This window comes from Triticum urartu, chromosome 7A (genome assembly GCF_056163025.1).
Source record: "Triticum urartu cultivar PI428250 chromosome 7A, HENAU_Tu73, whole genome shotgun sequence".
NCBI lineage: Eukaryota > Viridiplantae > Streptophyta > Magnoliopsida > Poales > Poaceae > Triticum > Triticum urartu.
Genome location: NC_141879.1, coordinates 654,346,805 through 654,366,711, shown reverse-complemented (window position 1 = coordinate 654,366,711; position 19,907 = coordinate 654,346,805). Strand labels below are relative to the sequence as shown.

The window sequence follows — 19,907 nt, the reverse complement described above, 5'->3', positions numbered from 1 at the left end:
CTCCTGGACACGGGACGAAGTCTTCAATCTTGTATCTTCATAGTCCAGGAGTCCGGCTGAAGGTATAGTCTGGCTATCCGAACACCCCCTAATCCAGGACTCCCTCAGGGGCGCCGTGGCCACCTGCCCCGGCCCCCCTCCCGAAGGTGACACCTCCCTCATGGTAGCACCGACCGGAGCGAGAGGAGAAGGGGGCACCGAGGCCACCTGCCTCGACCCCCCTGCACAGCTCAGAGCCACCACCTGCAGTTCTGCCGTCTCCACAAAAACTGAGGGGGGGCGAGATCACTATCTCCAAACCCTCCTCCGCGCAAGGGCCCTCCCCACCCAGACCCTCAAAGTCCAACGCGGGTAAAGAGTGCTCAAAATCCTCCATAGACTCCACCCACTCGCTCTAAAGTCTCGAAGGTGCAGAAGCGGCCTCAATAGATCCAAATCTCAGAGTAGTCGACGGCAGTGAGGAGGGAGGCGCCGTCCTATCTCCGGTCGTCTAAGGAACAGACCCCGGTCTCTCGGACATCTCTCGTCCAGGATCAGCGGTCGGAGTCTCCTTAACCCCCGCACCCTCATCATCCTCGTGCATATCAACATCAGTGTCAGCAGGTGCCTCAGCAAACAGGCTGTCATCCTCAAACTCAATCTAAAGGTTGTAAACCTGGCCTCGATAAGCCCACTTGACCACATCAGGCACAAACTCGATGTCCAAAATACTGACAAGTAAGCGAGCAACCCCATGGGCTCTAGTAAATGCCATATCCACTCTCTCAGGCTTTCCCACCATGATGCCCAAACTAGCAACGACCCTAGCATCCTGCATAGGTTTGGAAGAAGCTCCCGAAAAACGTAACCAAGCCTGGGTAAGAGGTTTACCCTGAGGCTCAACCAACTTCCACTCGTGAAACTCAAGGATGCCCTCAGTACCTTGCACTTTGCACATCCGAAACTCAACAGCCTCTGTAAATCCTGCACTGGCGGGAACTCAACCCTGAACAAGTTAGCCTCTAGACTGACAAGCTCCCAATGGAAGTCCCCTGGGGCCAGCTCCTAGAGCCGCTGCACAATCTAGGATTCAGAGACTTCTCCTTTAGTCACTTTAACAACCCCAGTTGTCACACTCTGAACCTCATCAGGAACCTCCCTCTCAGTCGGAGACTCAAAAAACATGAGCTCAGCACAGTACACTCCATACATCATAAGAGTCGGTACCTGCTCCCTCAAAAGCGGACAAATCCCCGACTCATGGGCTGGCTTGCCACATGTATCGCATAACACAGCCACACACTCAGCAATGAAATGGCCCTTATCGCCACAGCGGTAACATAACATCCTTTCTTTCTTGCGCGCATACTTGGCCGCCTGTCCAGCTCAACCCTGTCAGAACCCTCCACCGACATTGACTCAACCTCACCATTAGCAGGGACCACCACGTCAGCCAGTGCCGTCACCACCTCCATAGCCTGGCAAGACAACCCACTCTCCGCAGTATCCTTGCCAACAACTGTCTGGTCCACAACAACAAGATGCTGTCGTGGACGATAGCGGCCACCCCGGCCACCTCGGCCACCACGGTTACCACGGAAACCACCGCGGTTACGATTCGCCGGTCCAGACGCCCCTTCGACGAAGCCGCCTGTTGGCCCCATGAAAGGCCTCTCGGCCGAGCCATTGCTCTGCCAGGCATGCCCCCGACCACCACCCGTGGACGAGGATCCCCGGTGTTGTCCATCTCCATACGCGTTATGCCGTCATCACCCCACTGACCACGAGGCGCAGATGAAACTCCCCCATTAGCCGGAACTTGTGGCAACTGAGCCTGCTGCAACACCGACGCCGCCGAGTTCTGCGCCTGCCTTGCCACGAAATGCGGCGGTCTGGCCCCGGGTTGTATCGCCACCGGACGTAGCTGGCTACTAGATACTAGAGGAGGCGGTCTCGGAGTGAGGACGCCTCGGCCCGCGCCGGCCGCAGGGCTCGGCACCGGTGGCCGAAGGCCACCCCGACCCGCAGCTGGCACTGGCGAAGTCACCGGCGTGGGGGCCGAGTGCCCGCAGAGCTAGGCCCGCGGCCAACTGCTGTCGACCCGGGCGCGCCACCTGCTTGTGGTGGCCTAGGGCCGCCGGCGTCCTGCGCCGCCCGGCCGATCCCAGCACCCGAGAGCGGGGGGACGGTCCCCCGGCCAGCCCCGAGCGGCGACACCGCGCCACCGCGTCCAGATCCCAGTGGCACACCATCACCGATGCGGCCACCCCCTGCCGGCAGCACAGGCCCTCCACGGCCCGCACCACCCGAGCCGCCGGATTTGCCAGAGGGCAAACCTCGACCAGCCATGTCGCGGAGAGGGGGGATGCGCCTAGCACGCCCCACACCACGATCAGAGAATCTCGGCCAGTGCACACCACCGCAAACCCTAGACAGTTTCGAACGAAGCCTCTCAGGAGTAACGTTGATCGTGCATGGGGGTATAGATGGGTGCGTCGAACGTGCCTGGTTACACTGGGCCTCATACCCGGTTAACACAGGCCCGTCATCGCACGGGCCCGGTTCACTCAGAACCGGCCCACCCCCTGGCACTCCGAGTTCGCGGCCCAGGAGCTCGTTCAAACGCGCCTCCCGCAAGCGGGCGATCCCGATCGGCCGCTCCGCCGGCAACGGCGCCACGGCCGCTGTCGGCTGCCGGGATTCGGTAACAGAACGGATCGAACTCTTATATGCGAACTAAAAAGGACCGGAGGGAGTACATATTTGTACCAACAGTAATTTTTTATCATTGCCTATGTAAGAAATCTACCATTTTATTTATTCAAAATTCACAATAATTTTCCGCAGCAACACGCAGGGAATCATCTAGTGAATCATAAAAGCACCGAGCTGTACAATGGTAGGTGGATTTCAAAAACACGGGAATTAACTTGGGTCACATGTGGTGGTTTTGGCTAGCTTGCAGTACATCCATGGTCATTAAGCATGGGACCCAAGTAGGGATGTAAATGGCGTAATAAACCGCAGGGCCTGTTTAGTTAGTTTTACTTAGCTTGATAGTTCATTTTCACTGATTTTTTTATTGAAATGTTAGGCCCACAAATGGGCTTAAAGGGACCCAGTTTACATCGCTAAACGCAAGGCATCATCAATATGCACGCGTTCAGACCAAGATCGTGAATTGTGCACCTCATGCCTAGGATGTAATAACTAGATGTGGTATAGCATCTTCATCATGGCAAAATCACTAATTACGTGCAGCAAAAACAGATAAAACAGTGATTATTGATCATCTTATGTGAAAATCAGTTTATTCAAAAGCATGCAGGTTTGAGCAGCTATATCAACTTCATGGAGAAGCGTGTCCAGCTCTATATGAAGCATCTGGCAGCTCTAAAATGCAAGAAATTTGTATACATTCTGCCCTGCGATGTCAAACTTCTAGAAGAGCGTCCTAGCAAAATCATCACATATCAATAAAGAGACTAATCTGAAAGCTAGCCCCTGTTGCTCTAAAACCCAGTAAAAATCGTATGAAGGAATTTCATGAGGCATGGCTGTGGACATAAAACCCATGAGCATGCAACGTATCTGCATAGGACCTATGTCTATGAGAGCCTTTTTACTCTTCTATTGTCATAGCTAAGTCAGCTTATGCACAACTGTGCATCTGCTTGTCCCCATGTCTCCCAAACCGAACCAATGGACAGTGGAACGAGCTAGCAAATGAAAGCACTCTCATCATTTTGGTTGTCAATCAAACTAGGCTCTATGCGTTGAGCAACTGAAGTATCTGTATAAGAAGTTAACTACGGTCACTAGTAGAAAACAGGGCTATGGTCCAGGCCGGCTCAGCCCATTAGTCCCGGTTCAATGTAGAACCGGGACTAATGTGGGCATTGGTCCCGGTTCGTGAGCCCAGGGGGCCGGCCGGGCCACGTGGGCCATTGGTCCCGGTTCGTCTGGACCTTTTGGTCCCGGTTGATGGGACGAACCGGGACCAAAGGGCCTCGCTCCTGGCCCACCACCATTGGTCCCGGTTGGTGGCCTGAACCGGGACCAAAGGCTCCCCTTTAGTCCCGGTTCTTGCCACAAATCGGGACCAATGAGGTGCCTATATATACCCTCGCCCGCGAGCAGAGCACTCCAGTGCTCTGTTTTTCTCTGGCCGGCGAGGGGAGGGGTTTGTGGTGCTCTAGCTCACCTCCTATGCACATGAGGTGTTCGATGGAATGCCCGAGCCACACTACTTAAACTTTCTCCTCTCGAAGCTCGACCTCCAAGCTTCATTTTCCTCGAGATTTGTCTAGATTTAGCGGTCCGTCACGCCCCGTCCCCGTCTTCACCGCCGTCGATCACCCGCGCTGATCTCATCACCGACACTACCGTGGTGAGCCTCTTGTTCTTATCTTCTTTCTGAAAGGAAAAATATTCTTACTTGTCTGTTTAGATAGATACTTGTATCATTTTCTTACATTTATTATTGCATCTTATATAGTGCGATGGTTTTGGTATCCGCCCCCGTCGGCCCTCGTCCTGTCTATGATTCGGATTTGGTATGTATATTATCTTCATAACTATTGGTTCATTTATTGTTTATGAAAATTATGCCGACCAACGTGACATAGATTTTATTTATCTAGGATGTATGTGAATCGGAAATGCCAACCGACCCTATTGTCGAGAGGTTAAATTTAGTTGAAGAAGAAAAAAATTTGTTGAAGGAAAAAATAAAAAAATTAAGGAGGAGAAGATGATATTGGAGTTGCATGTTGCGGATGTCGTCGATGATCACAAGATCAAGATGGATGCAATGCGCTTGAAGATTAGAAAGATTAGAAAATATGCCATTCATACCGAGGCTTGGTATCATTATGTCGTTGGATCAATTGTTACCTTGGTTGCGATTATGATCGCATTTGTTTTCGCATTGAAATGTTTTACATAGTTTCAATGTATGGTTTAATTAATTAGATGCTCTGGAGAGCTATATGTTGTTAGATGAGAACTATGTATGCACTTTGGTTTTAATGTGATGATGAACTTCTATTAATTTGGACACTTAATTATATATAATGCACGCAGATGAACCGGCAATGGATGTACGGTGACAGACACACCCGCGGGTACATTAAGGGCGTGCATGAGTTTCTCGATGCGGCTGAGGCAAACAAGCAGAATGGTTTTATGTGTTGTCCATGCACTGAATGTGGGAATACGAGGTCTTACTCTAACCGGAAAATCCTTCACTCCCACCTGCTTTACAAGGGTTTCATGCCACACTATAATGTTTGGACGAGGCACGGAGAAATAGGGGTTATGATGGAAGACGGCGAAGAAGAAGAGTACGATGACAACTATGTGCCCCCTGAATACGGTGATGCTGCAACGGGGGGAGCTGGTGAAGATCAAGAGGAACCAGACGATGTGCCCAATGATGCTGCCACGGATGAAGCTGCTGAAGATCAAGAGGAACCATACGATGTGCCCGATGATGATGATCTCCGCCGGGTCATTGTCGATGCAAGGACGCAATGCATTAGTCAAAAGGAGAAGCTGAAGTTCGATCGCATGTTAGAGGATCACAAAAAAGGGTTATACCCCAATTGCGAAGATGGCAACACAAAGCTCGGTACCGTACTGGAATTGCTGCAGTGGAAGGCAGAGAATGCTGTGGCTGACAAAGGATTTGAGAAGCTACTGAAAATATTGAAGAAGAAGCTTCCAAACGATAACGAATTGCCCGACAGTACATACGCAGCAAAGAAGGTCGTATGCCCTCTAGGATTGGAGGTGGAGAAGATACATGCATGCCCTAATGACTGCATCCTCTACCGCGGTGCATACAAGGATCTGAACGCATGCCCGGTATGCGGTGCGTTGCGGTATAAGATCAGATGAGATGACCCTGGTGATGTTGACGGCGAGCCCCTCAGGAAGAGGGTTCCTGCGAAGGTGATGTGGTATGCTCCTATAATACCATGGTTGAAACGTCTGTTCAGAAACGAAGAGCATGTCAAGTTGATGCGATGGCACAGTGAGAACCGAAAGAAAGATGGGAAGTTGAGAGCACCCGCTGACGGGTCGCAGTGGAGAAAAATCGAGAGAAAGTAGTGGGATGAGTTTGCAAAGGACCCAAGGAATGTATGGTTTGCTTTAAGCGCGGATGGCATTAATCCTTTCGGGGAGCAGAGCAGCAATCACAGCACCTGGCCCGTGACTCTATGTATGTATAACCTTCCTCCTTGGATGTGCATGAAGCGGAAGTTCATTATGATGCCAGTTCTCATCCAAGGCCCTAAGCAACCCGGCAACGAAATTGATGTGTACCTAAGGCCATTAGTTGAAGAACTTTTACAGCTGTGGAATGGAAACGGTGTACGTACGTGGGATGAGCACAGACAGGAGGAATTTAACCTTAAGGCGTTGCTGTTCGTGACCATCAACGATTGGCCCGCTCTCAGTAACCTTTCAGGACAGACAAACAAAGGATACCACGCATGCACGCACTGTTTAGATGACACTGAAAGTACATACCTGGACAAATGCAGGAAGAATGTGTACCTGGGCCATCGTCGATTTCTTCCGACCAACCATCAATGTCGAAAGAAAGGCAAGCATTTCAAACGCGAGGCAGATCACCGGAAGAAGCCCGCCATGCGCACCGGTGTTCACGTGCTTGCTATGGTCAATGATTTACACTACGTAATCTTTGGAAAGGGTCCCGGTGGACTAGCTATTCCGAATGACGCTGAGGGACACGCACCCATGTGGAAGAAGAAATCTATATTTTGGGACCTACCCTACTGGAAAGACCTAGAGGTCCGCTCCTCAATCGACGTGATGCACGTGACGATATCAAGTAATTGTTTTCTTTGTCCGGCAGGGTTTGGAGAAAATTCACCAGAAAAGCTCCGGGACTGCCGAAGGAGCTGCAATTTAGATACCCGAAAGTAAGTACTAGCTATAGTAGCATTTTAAGCGCATCTACTAGTCATTCAAGCGCTAGTTTCATCAATACCATTTGGCATTCTTGCTTATCAGTTTGATTAACCTCTATTTCTTGTAAAGTGGTTGTGGCAGCAACAAGGGAATGATTTCTGTGGATACTATGTTTGCGAGTCCATCCGCCACACGACCTGTGAGCGGGGCTACACTGACGAACAATATGAAGTACGTAAATAACAACATTCACAATTTTATTTTATTACCATCATTTGTGTTGAGTTTCATTCATTCATATATATATATATGTATTGACCCCCTTCTTTAAATTAGATGTTTCGGAAGTGGGATGAACTCCTAGCACCAGCTCGCATGCGAGGAATTCAAGAGGAATTGGCGGCATTCTTTCTTGACCACGTGATCCCTGAAGACGGAGAATTCTATGTGGACCCTGAGTCCGTATGATTATATTTGTAAGAGATAATTATTGTATATATGTAGCCGGTCAGATAGATATACGAGAACTTGTTGTTCGACCAATCTCTCGGAGAAGGAGAGGTGGTCGATATCACTTCTCTCTGTATATATGCATATATGTTCATGACGATCTTTCTATTTCCTTCGTTTGCTTAATTACTAGCTAGCTAGCGTGTCTAGTCCTCTCTATATACGTATGTATAGTACGTAGCGTCGACCAAGCACGGACATAACAGAGGACACTTCTCTCTATTAATTATAACTAGCTAACACAATATATGAAACACCTAAATTAACCCCCCAAAACCCCCAAACCCCCCCCCCCTTTCAAAAAAAACAAAAACCCCAGCCACAGAAGTGCTGACGCGTGGATGCCTATTGGTCCTGGTTGGTGCCACCAACCGGGACCAAAGGGTCTCCTGGCTGGGCTCTGCGCACTGCCCACGTGGAGGGCCTTTAGTCCCGGTTCTGGATTGAACCGGGACTAAAGGGGGGAGGTATTAGTACCGACACTTTAGTCCCGGTTCCTGAACCGGGACTAAAGACCCTTACGAACCGGGACTATAGGCCCTTTTTCTACCAGTGGGTATGGTTAAAGATTAAAGGAAGGGGAAGGAGGCTTCTATAAATAAGAAGCCCAAGTAAAGGGTAGGCCAATAACAATAATGCTAAACATACAAAGAGTTACACGCAATTACACGCCGAGTGGGATTTTTTCCATCTACTAACCAATCACAAACTTGTCCCCCCCCTCCCCCCTGATTTTCAGGAGGGGTGGGCCGCCTCCCCACCTATTGACCAATCAAATTAACCCTCTTTGTAAAAGCTTGTAACTCGTTTGTACGTGTAGCATTACTCGGCCAACAATGATGGGTAGTTAATCAATAATGTTAAACATACAAAGAGTTACACGCAATTACACGCTGACTAGGATTTTTTCCAATCTACTGACCAATCATAAACTTGCCCCCCCCCTGATTTTCAGGGAGGGTGGGCCGCCTCGCCACCTATTGACCAATCAAATTAACCCTCTTTGTAAAAGCTTGTAACTCGTTTGTACGCGTTACTCGTAGTTAATTCATACCTAAAGCATAAGACCCCAAAGACAACAAAAATGGACGGGGCTCTGGGATTTGTAGTAGTTTAAGGCCGCTCTCGCGGGCAGCTCGGGAGAGGAAAATCTAGCCACCGCCGGGAGACCACCCACCACACCTGCTCCCCTCGCCGTTGCCAGTGTGCGCAGCCGGGCAAAGCTTGTGCAGCGTCGGCGGCGGCAGGGCTGTTGTTCCCTTCTGCTCAGGCTCGAGCGGCTCAATCTGGCGGGGATGGAAGCTTGGCACGGCGAGGTGCACTGAGGAGCGCGAGTGGGGCAAGCTCGCGAGGTTCTGGCGCCATGGCGGGCACGGGGCTGCGTGGATCTGGCGCTGTCGCCGGTGGACGAGGCGGAGAGGAGCTGTGGTGCCATGCGGGCCCTTGAGCGGGCGGGCGGGTGCAAGGAGACGGCGTGGGGCTGCCGCGATCTGGCGCGGTCGCCAGTGCTTGAGGCGGAGCGGAGGTGCGGTGCTACCAGTGTCTTGAGTGGCCGGGCGGGCGCAGGTCGCTCGCTGCCGCGGCGAGCGCCCTTGGCGGTGGTGTGGCGGGCACTTGCAGATCCAACTAGCTGGTGGCCAGGGATGCAGCGGACAGCCGCGGATGCGGTGAGCATGTTGGGGCTGGCGTTGGTGAGGCGAGGCGCGAGGCTGCGGATGGCCGGCCAGATCTGGGCCCGTCCAGGCCGGAGGCTACGCGTGGGGTTGCGGTGCATAATGGAGGAGGTCCGAGGCTGCGCAGCGGGCGAGCGCGGGCAGTGCTGGAGCAGAGAGGCTCCGACCGCGGTTGGATGCGGGCTGTAGGACCCGATATGGTTTCTGCAGGCCCGTCGTCGGTGAGGCTTGGTGGTGGCCCGGCACAGCGGTGGCGTGCTTGTTGTGTGTGGGGTGCGCGGTTCAGTGGAGGCACGGGTCGACCTCGACCCGCTGCATGGGAGTGGCTGCCACGGGTGAAAGCTTGGCCGGTGTTGGTCAGCCGACGGCGACGGCGCATGTGGGTGTCGCTATCCTCCTTGGAGGCGTCGTCGGGAATCACACAGTCAGATCTCCCGGATCAAGTCTTTCGGGTGAAAACCCAGATCCTGCTACAGGGTCGGGCGGTGGTGTCGTCTTCAACGTTGTTCCCCTTTTTAGGGCACCGTCTTGAAGACTTTGATCCCTTTGGTGCTTCCAACAACTGGACGTGCACTGGGGTTCTGTGGCAACGATGACGACGGTGAGCAATGTCGGAGGCGTGGCCTTCGTCGTGGTAGTCGACTCTTCTTCTTCGGCGTGTCCGTGGGTGTTTCTCGATTGCATGTTGCTGTGAAGTCGAAGCCACGGTGGGGGGCCGGTGGTATACGATGACGCGTAACAGATTGGCTCATTCGGTGATCCTCCGTGACGCCACCCCTGCCTAGCTTCCTTAGTAGTTCACCGTCGGAGTCGGAGCTGCTGCCTAGTATGGATTGGTTTGGAGTGTTGAGCCGCAGCTATCAGGGTTGTAGTTTTTTTTCTTTCCCTTTTCTCTTTCTTTGATCTTCGGATCTGGTCCTAGGACCTTCACCATTGTTTTCCGCTGCTTCCTGCTATTATCAATGAAATGCTAGTGATGCTGGATCTTTCAAAAAAAAACTCGTCGGCACTAGCACATCAGCACATGGCACATGACCCATATCCTTCGGATCATAACTTAGGGGTCAAGTCCTATATGGAGTCATCGTGGTATCAGTTACCAATCAAGCAATAAAAGAAAATCTGATGAATCAAGCAATATAAATCAAATTGCGCCTCGTATTTCAAGACAGGGAGAGTACTTTTTTCAGTATGTCGACCTCCCTCATTCATGCATCTTCTTTAACCTATGTTCTACTTCCAAATCTGCTATGCAGTGCCATTTTGGCCTTCTTCATAGCAATAACTATCGAGTTTGATCAAGTCCTTGTGATCCCAAAAAGAAACAGAGCATTTTCCACCTCAGCATTGATCCCAGAATAGTATAGTATAGCACTAGCGGTCTGTTAACCTGGGAGTAGGAGACATTTGGTTTTAGTAGACTGTTTTGTACAGGACCAAAAATGTAAGGAGCTGAGGATCATTATGGGTCTTGCGCCCACGCAAGACTGTCCAGATCCAGATAAACAGCACAACAGCTCAGTTCCGGGTTCAGGATGATACCATCTGCAGCTGCATTTACACCTGTTTGGTACGATTCAGAAACCGAAACCCAAATTGTATGATTTGGTCATATCTTATCGTGCTAGTTGGACAATTCAGTATTGTCTATATTTTTTTCTTCTACTAGTACATAGGCCCGTGCATTGCAACGGGAGATCAAAACCCTGGTTCATATCCTCTATTTGAACATGGCATCCCACCCGTATTGTTACATATCCTCATTCACGTCCTCTTTCCTTATGTACACTTTCTGTTCATAAGAGGAAAGAGTGAAAATATCACATAATCAGTTTTAGTGTTATCCTAATTTCTAACATTACGTCAAAAGGTGTATATAATTCTATTACCCTTATTTTTTTACATTTTTTTCACAAATTCGGATCATCCTTCTATGTATATAATTCTAATGTACATAAACCGAATATAATCTCAATTGATCACAAAATTTCTAACATTTTTTGTTAGCTGCATATTAATTTTTGATGAAAATCAATGCTATCAATGAAATAAAGTTTTGTGATCAATTGAGTCCGCAAACTTAGGTGTCTTCATAATGAAAAGCTAGGAGTCCGCAATATTTTCATTTGATCGAGGTTTCGTTTTATCCATTTGCTTCGTACGACCGTAATTTCCTTTAATTACAAGAGATGGCATGGTCCTCCCTTCCAGCCTCCATTTCACGCGAGTTAACTGATATTCACACCCCAACTTTTTTACTGTGTCCTTCTCTGTCTTCTTTCTTATATTGCGAAATTCCTTTGCTTTCAAGGTTAAATAGGACCCACACTTCAGCCTCTGTTCGTTATTCTTGATGTATTTTTTATTCTGTGTCAACTTGTGGGCTATATAAACTGATAAAAGATCATGTAAAAAAGCGAGGTGAGACTATTTAAATGCATAATGAGCGGTGTAGTTAACATACACAGGAGCAATCTTAGCTGGTCCTAGCCTGAAGGAGGCAAATACCAGGTCGTGGGCTCGATCCTTAGTGGAAGTGGCAATTTTTTGCGAATCCTTTTTCTAAGCACAAGAGCAGGCCCATGGCCCAGTACGTTTGTGACATACACCAAGAAAAGGCCCAGAGCAGCGTTGGCGTGCATAGACCCCAAAAAACAGCGGTAACGGTAACGAATATGAATCTGTTTTGTAGCAAAAAATAGTACCACCTCGAATATAGTAAAAAATATATATAATCACCTAAGCGGGACGAAACCAAGAATATCACCTTGCTTTAATAGTAGGTAGCATATAGTAAGTATAGATATAGATTAAATGCATGGCAGAGTTTATTTTTCTATCGTACTAGAGTTGAAAAAAAGAAGCCATCTATAGACTCACTTCGGAAACAGTGATGAAAAGTACATTTTAGATCACACGGTGTGGAGAAGTTCTTTGCGTGGCTTGCCATCCAGGACCGAATTTGGACCGCTGATCGCCTAGCACGTCGGGGATGGCCGAATTGCCATCTTTGCCCCCTCTCCAAACGGGAGCCGGAGTCTGGACTACACCTCTTCGTCAAGCGACAACCTTGACACTTCGACATGGCACCTTCATGACTCCATTATGTATTGGTGGGTCAGCCAATCGAGTTTGTGCACTTCCAACAGGAAAGCCATGTCATTTTCCGCAACAAGAGCATGCCACCCCCAATTCTGCTAAGCAACATCAAGAGTGAAGCCTTCACCTGGGTCACCGCCGGGGCTAAGAAGCTGGGTACTATAATACTGGGAGAGTAACACCACTTTGTATTTGTTCGGCTCGTGTAAACACTCTATTCTCTCTTAATTAATATATGAGGCAAATCTTTTGCCTCGTTCCGAAAAAAAGTACATTTTAGAATCATAAGGCATGTCGGTCAAGAAAATAATTCTTGGAATATTAATAGTTGGGACAATGTTGCTGCATATATACCGCATATCCGAGACGGAATTCAAATGACCGCAAAAAAAAAGATTTATGAATCCTACAAGTGTCAAGTATACCGCTGTTATCTACTTCAGTATATGCTACGTATCTTGGCTGTGTAAGAAGAACCTGGGGCTGTGTAACCTGAAATGAAAGATCCTCTTCTATGCTGACGAGACCGAGTGCGCAGATCCGGTGGCCCGAGTATCTTTTTCGCTCAATCTCCGTTTCATCACCTTCTTGATCTCCTCCTCCTTCGTGTCCGCAAACTGTATCAGTTCCTTGAAGCTGCCAAGGCGCGTTGGCTTAGGCTTCTCTGGCCGTATTTGAGCAATGGTGGCAGCGGTGACGGCAGCAGCAGAGTCGCTTGGCTCACTGGGAGGTTCGGAGCTGGAGTACCTGCTATACTGCCAGCAGATCCTTGCGAAGTAAACCATGAGAGCAAAGACGCATATCAGAGCACACAGCAGGAAAAGGCCCCAGAAGCTTCCCAGGCCAAGCCTGACTGCTCCCAACCCACTGTCATCATCGCCGCAGGTCGGATCTGTGAGCCACTCGTCGTGAATTCTCTGGAGCTGGCCACTCTCTGAAAGTTGAAGGATGGCGGTTGATAGGTCTGCAGCAAGGGGGGAATCTCTCTGGAATGCCTGTAAAGAAGGGGAAAAAAAGAGCAGATATAATTCTCTCCTTTTCAAATGTGTAACTGTAAATACATAACGATTCATCGGATGCTGAACATACAAATCCCCATCCCTCCTTCGTGAACTCCTGACCGACTATTCTGAAGTTGCAGTGGGTTGAGAGGAAGATCTCAACGCATGGCATCTCGTCAACAACTGCAGCAACACCGCCGTCTTTCGGCCCACGATTAAGGGCATTGGCGTACTCCTCAACCGTGCTCAGTGGTACTAACCGGGATTCGGGAATATTCAGCTCGTCAATCAGGTAATTTCGGACAAATTTTCCAGCTGGGTATCCGATAGGTAAAGCGCTAGCAACCAAATTGTCAAGTCCAGTTATTCCAGTTGCTAGCTGCTGTACTGTGAGGATCGACGTCAAGCTAGCAGTGTAACTTGAATTGATGATCAGCACGACAAACAACCATATTATCAGCACGAAACGCCCAAGAGCACTTACGGTGTTCTCCCCTGTGGTGAGTTTTTTCAGTAAGACATTTTCATCCAGATGGGAAAAGAATACAAAACAGGAGTTAAACATAATATCATGTGATGTATTTAGTGGACTTACTGTGTGCAAAGAACATCGTTGAGAAACTGAACCTGAAAGAGAAGCATGAACTGTCAGTTAACTTCTTATAGCTAACATTTAGAAAAATTACAAAGATACAAAAATCATAAAGTTACAAAACAATTGGTGAGAACAAAGGAAATAAAAGAAACAAAAATAATCACTTTGGCTCTCTTCATTATTTCTGAATTCTTATTCAAGCCAGATTGAAAACCTAAGATAGAACAGATCCTTGGAGTAGCAAAGGAACTTACCAAAATATTGTCAGGATTTGTCGTCGTGGAGAGCCTCGAAACTCCTCATTAGTCCGATGTTCAAGAATCCAAACAACCACTCCCACAAAAATGAAAAGAGTGCCTGTTACACACCACATCTCTAATGTGAAAGGTTTAAAGAAAGCCCAGGCATTTGAATTTGCTTTTCTCACTGGCGCTACTATCACAAGCCCTGCTTCGATATAAGGCTGTGTGAATTCTGCAATCTTCGTTCTATTTCTCACAATAGCAAAGTCACCTACAGCTGCATCAAGGGCCTAGAGAAAAAAAAAATCAGATGATGAGAAGCAAAATGATCAAAGAAGCAGAGCAAAGCATGCAAACATACATTGGTGGCAATCCTACTAATAATGTCGTCATAGTTAGGATTCTTTGAACCATCCCCAATTGTTATGAACTGGCAAGGAACTGGGTACGGAAGAAGTTTAATTGCTGCGTTGAATATATCAACACTGTAACCCGTCACATTATCAGGGCCCTTGCCAACTGAAACCAACTCCCTAAAACTTGGTTTATTTGGAACACCAACTCTCAGAGGCTGGCCATTGTTAGGGAAAACCCATCCTCTCGGCTTAGTAGTTGTGTCGCCTGGCCACACCACACTATGCAACTGTTGGGCACTTGTTGACGTATTCGGTGGCTTCCGATACAAAATTTCGGGAGCAGAAACAGAAAGACCAGAGTAATTACTCCAATAGCCAATCAAACGGGACCCGGTACCACCAACATTAAGGATATCATAAGCTGGGCGCACCAAATTGCGGTCTGCATTAAACTGAACCAGACCTGTTAGCCCTGTCATGTTTGTGAGCAAAAGTTGCTGTAGCAACTGATCACCACCATCAAATATTTTAAGCTTTGATAGACGCAAACTGCTTCCATTTGAATTGTGCAACCTTGGATCTGCAGAGAAAGTAATTTGCTGCCCACTATTGAGATATTCATTGATAGCACGGGCAACAACCCAAACCGAGTCATAAGCATAAAAACCGTACGAATTCATGCCAGAAGCAATGCTCCTATTATTAGCTGCATTATTCCATTTAGCTACGAACTTCCTCTTGGCATCAGAATCAGGAGTGTGCTGGCGAAGAACAATTAATCCTTGTATATAACTCATGGCTTTAGGATCTCCAGGCCCTGAGGAGTCCAGGACAGCAGCTAACCAATCTGTTACTATCCAGACATAGCCAGTGCCCATCATCTGGAGTTTGTTCGCTATAGCAAATATTCTCATCCCTGCATCAGGATTGACATGCACAACAAACACCCTTGATTCCATCATGTTTGCTCTAAACAGTACATCATTGATCAAATCCGTGTCTGAGTTTGGAGGAATGGCTGCTTTGTGTGAAATTCTTGCCCGCTTTGCTCCAAGTGCATCACCGAGGACTGACACCCCGCCTCGGCCATAATCATCATCCACAAATATAGCAGTCACCTCTTTCCACTGAAAGTAATCAATAATGCTAGCGACAGCATGCATTTGGAAGTAGTCACTTATGGTACTCCTTAAAAAGTAAGGATACTCTGATGCAGATAGGGTTGGATCAGTTGCTGCAAACGATAGAAGTGGAACATGTAGCTCATTAACAACATGTGAGATGACATGGCCTATTCCAGAGGATTGAGGGCCAATGACAGCAACCACGTTTTTCTCCATGAGCTGCAGTGCTGCAACAAAGTACCGTTTTATGAATCAGTTCATAGGCTATTGAAGCAATTAGCAACTGTCTTACATACACTAACTGGAGATTATAAGGCAAGGAATATTGCATTAGGAAAATAACTATAAATTATCTCGGGAACAAGAGATGGTATGTACGTATATTTATATGAATTAAATCTACTAAATAGGTGATACCAGTTCTAGGGCCTTAATAGGCTGGTCTATGGAAGTATCTGATAAAGTGTGTTACTAACAGCACAAATTATTTATCAATGGAAAAAAAGTATGTAGTGGCAGGATGTAGATTTTAAACTCTTCATCCAAAAACATACCTCAGATGGGGGACATAAAAGAGGGGTGGCTATCCGTACTGAATGCATTTGGAAAATACTGTACACGCTAGGCCATGCAGGTCCATTGGTTTAATGACTAGTAATTGACGAACTAAAGCTAAATTTCTAAATCAGCTACTATAAGATCCTTCTAAATTTATGCTAGTACTTAACTATTGTTCAGAAAATTTTATTCCAAGTTTCCAACAATATGAGAAAATTAGTTATGGTACAAAACATATGGTGACAAATCTGTCACTCTGTTGCGGTGATGTCCACACATGCCACAAAGAGAATAAGGAATCTCGCATGATAAGAAAGTGAAGAATTGGATGCTCTTCAATACATGTTTCTTGCACCTTAAGGGATGCTGTAGTTAGTATCACAAGTTATGCCATTTTTTGATCCATGGTACCAGTATGCTTTTTGTCTGTTCCTCTTTTGTTGCCAAAATAATCAGGTTAGCACAATTCTCAAGAAAGGGCACGATCCTCATGGAAGTTTAGAGCAACAGTACTTTAAGCACAGTTGGTTTCTCCATTCCCAATCAAGCCATTATTGAATCATCTCATAGAACACGAGCTAGGCAATTATTGTATTAAACTAAGTAAAATATTCAAGGAATGGGCCACCCCTATAAAAAAGGAAATATGAGACATACTATCCAAGGAATCTTGACCTAATTCAGAGTTCAGACTAAGACATCAATGCACTGAGATATAGTGATATTACACTGCAGCTCAATTGTTTCGTTGCTAGTCAACAATTAATTACCCCAAATTTATGACACCTAATCTAAGAAGTGAATCTCAGACAGAAAGACAGCAGCAATTAACTAAACAAAGTATGATTGGAAGAATAACGAAGATTCTTATGTAAAAATAAATAAATAAATGAAGTAACAGGTTTCTTCATATATGCACCAGAAGGCCTGGATCAAAGAAACTAAGAAAAGCTACTCATCAACTCTGACGTGTAAGTTCTGTCATTTTGTAACAAGTGGCGACTACTTTGCTCTTTTTTTATGGGAGCAGATTGAGATGCAATAATTTACAAGGCCCAGGGCACTTTGAACAGATATGCTGGACAGATTGTGGTGCCCTCGTGGCCTCATCTTTGCCACTACTAATAGTAGCTCATGCTGAGATCTCAGTAAAGAAAAAGAAAAATGAAGCTGTTGTTAAACAATTGAGCACTTCTCAGATTAGTTATCTTGGGTCATGGCAAATCCCTTCTACGTGCGAATGAAAATACGGTTTTGTTATTTCTGGGCCGATTGAGAAATAATTATTTCTATGTTACCAGTAAGAACAATTTGACGCAAATACGAGAACCGTGCAAGCTATCGACGTCGACCCGGAAAGAACTGATTCTAACTCAAGGAGCTATCGCCGCTCGCAGTAGAAAAACTTTCTTTCTCATGTGCAACTACTAAAGCAGGAATTTTCTTTCTCCATCAACAACTTCACTTTGTAACCAGTTGGAGTAAAGCAGCACATGCTTCCCAATCAGATATGGCTAGTGGAAAAGTCGCCGAATCACTCGAATTAGCCAGGAATTGGGGTCGTGAAAGGTAAGTTGCAATCAAATCCGTTACTTGTGGGGGAAAGAAACTCATCTGTTCAACGCTAGTGCTAAAAACAGAGTAATAATAGTCTAAGAGAAGAAAACAGGGTGATAAAAGAAGTGAAGGAATAACAAACCTTCGATGGTTCCAAGAAACCCGCTGCAGTTGGTGTCCTGGCTGATCAAATTCAGGGTGGTTCCGGCGAGCACGGTGCGGTCCGCGTTGACGTCGTCGACGGCGAGCTCGATGGCGAGCCGCGCCGCGCGGCCAATGGTGGATTCGTACGTGAAGAGCGCGCCCACGGACACCGCCCTCGGCCGCCGATTCGGCCGCTGCGCCGCCGCCGCCGCCACGCAGAGCGCCAGGCACAGGACCAGCAGCCTGCCGGCGCCCATTGCCCCCGTCCCCAAAGGCGCCACCCGGAAGCGCGCGCGGCGCTAGAGCGCGGCCCTGCCCGAGAAGCGGAGCCCCGGGGCGGCTCGCATCGGCCCGCGGCCGGAATGGGCGGGGGAACTCGCAGGAGGGCCGAGGAGCGGCAGAGTAGGAGGAGACGGTTGGATCAAGAACGGAACAGCTCAGAGAGTGGGGTGAGGTGACGCAGATGAAGACGATGGCTTTGAGGCGGGCGTGGCAGGGGGGAAGAAGAAGAAGAGGACGAGCTGGGGCAGAGCTCTCCCCGTCCCCGTCTCCGTCTCCTCCTCCGGCCTGGGCCTGGGGCTGGGAGGGAGAAAGAAAGAAAGCTTGACGGCGGCGTGGGAATCGTCGAGTAGCAGCGAGTCCACCAACGGGGCGACTGTGGCGTGTTGTGCGGTGCGTGCGCTGCCGCAGGCGCTGCTGCGTGTGTGCATCACATGGAGAAACGGAAAGGGGGAGGAGGGGAGGCGGAGACGCTCAGACAGCTACTGTTGGATGGCGACGGGGGCAGGGGAAGGAATTCATTCCTCTTTCCCGCGGGCACTCCGGGTGGTCGCCTCTCGCCGCTAGAGATGATATTTTTGGGGGTCATCGGGGCGGTTATCCACGAAAATCACCTGAGATCCATCCATCCGGTGGCCTCAAGACCCAGGAAGGGTCGTGTCATGGAGAAATTTGTTTTCTTGTAGTTGTCTTATGTGGTTGAATTTGTTAATTTTTCTTTCTGAGATATATACATGACGGCGGCGGCGCTTGCCATCACGCGGCGTAAGGAAGAGCGCCGTCGGGCATCGGGGTGGTCACAGGGCGCGACGTATTTGGCACCGGTGCTGCCAGGATCAAACGTGCTCCGGGGGAACACGGTGATCGTTATGGAGATTTGTAGGCCATGCAAGGGATGTCGCTCGTTGGCGGTAGTCTCGGCGGTGTTGTGCTGTGGAGTGGATGGCATGGTTGTCGAATCGTCACTTCGAGATGATAGAAGCGAAGTGAATCCAACATTCCTTTTTGCGGATTCGGTGTTTGGGCAAGCACACTAAAGCTGTAGATGATGGCGAGGTTCCATGTTGCGTGATCTATCTGTTGGAATCTGCTTTCTGCACCATCTGCTTGGGTCGAAACTGATAATGAGTCTAAATCGGACTGGCAAAGCTCCGAATGGAGAATTCGCTCCGAGCTCGGTTTGTTTTGGTGGTGATAGCTCCCTTGTGTGTTCTTTTTCCATTGGAGGTATCATCGTGAACCTTTGATTTTTCTTCCATCACTAGGTCTTTGGGCTCTTTGTGTGAAAAATGCAAGACTCATTATTGTTATGTGTGGTATCCCTTTTTATCTAGCGTTTTTCATCTGACGTGTCATGTGTTCATCTACACTCACACACATGTAATTGCCATGTCAATATATGACTTAGAAACATAGAGACAGGGAGAGGTAGAGGAGAAACACTAGTGAGGCATATGGGGTCGTGGGGAGTTTGACCTCACAAAAGTTAAAGTAGAGAAAAGCACTGACTGATTTAATGAAATGAGGACCAAGAGGGAAAGAAGAAGCAAGGCGGAGAGCCCTGTGAAGTTCGGGTTAGCGCTCATCAAAACCCATGCCACACATTTAGGAAAAACTCATGCCACAAACAAAGAGAACACCATTCCTATGGTTTGGAGATGGTCCAAAATAAATCCTGTGGATGGCCAACCAGGTCCAATGGCCCGAACTCAAGGCCCAATGATTGGTCATGCTCGGGCTCTAGTTTTAACCTAAAATAAGTCCGCACTAGCTAAAATAGGATTTTAACAAAAATATAGCTTTAATACTGTATTTTTATATCCAAAAAAGATTACAATAATATTATTT

At 48.0% G+C, this 19,907-nt stretch overlaps 1 protein-coding gene across 2 annotated transcripts; it reads right to left on the bottom strand.

Annotated features, from left to right (window-relative positions):
- Positions 1-12,495: 12,495 nt before the first annotated feature.
- LOC125521410 (glutamate receptor 3.5) lies at positions 12,496-18,585 on the bottom strand. 2 transcript variants are annotated; one of them, XM_048686468.2, is made up of 6 exons: positions 17,779-18,565; positions 14,403-15,748; positions 14,054-14,331; positions 13,800-13,831; positions 13,293-13,699; positions 12,496-13,198 (listed from the first exon to the last, which is right to left on the bottom strand). In XM_048686468.2, the coding sequence occupies exons 1-6, from the start codon at positions 18,035-18,037 to the stop codon at positions 12,716-12,718; spliced, it is 2,805 nt and encodes a 934-aa protein (XP_048542425.1). In that variant the 5' UTR covers positions 18,038-18,565; the 3' UTR covers positions 12,496-12,715. The 2 variants fall into 2 exon arrangements, with proteins under 2 accessions (XP_048542425.1, XP_048542426.1); XM_048686469.2 differs by lacking the exon at positions 12,496-13,198 and having other exon boundaries at positions 13,330-13,694; positions 17,779-18,585.
- Positions 18,586-19,907: the final 1,322 nt, after the last annotated feature.

Excerpts from the sequence above, each read along its gene's own strand:
- LOC125521410 (XM_048686468.2), bottom strand. The coding sequence starts at position 18,037 with ATGGGCGCCGGCAGGCTGCTGGTCCTGTGCCTGGCGCTCTGCGTGGCG. Across the intron at positions 13,832-14,053 it reads CAAATCCTGACAATATTTTG|GTTCAGTTTCTCAACGATGT; the intron begins GTAAGTTCCTTT and ends CTTCTCTTTCAG. Across the intron at positions 13,199-13,292 it reads CGAAGGAGGGATGGGGATTT|GCATTCCAGAGAGATTCCCC; the intron begins GTATGTTCAGCA and ends CCTTCTTTACAG.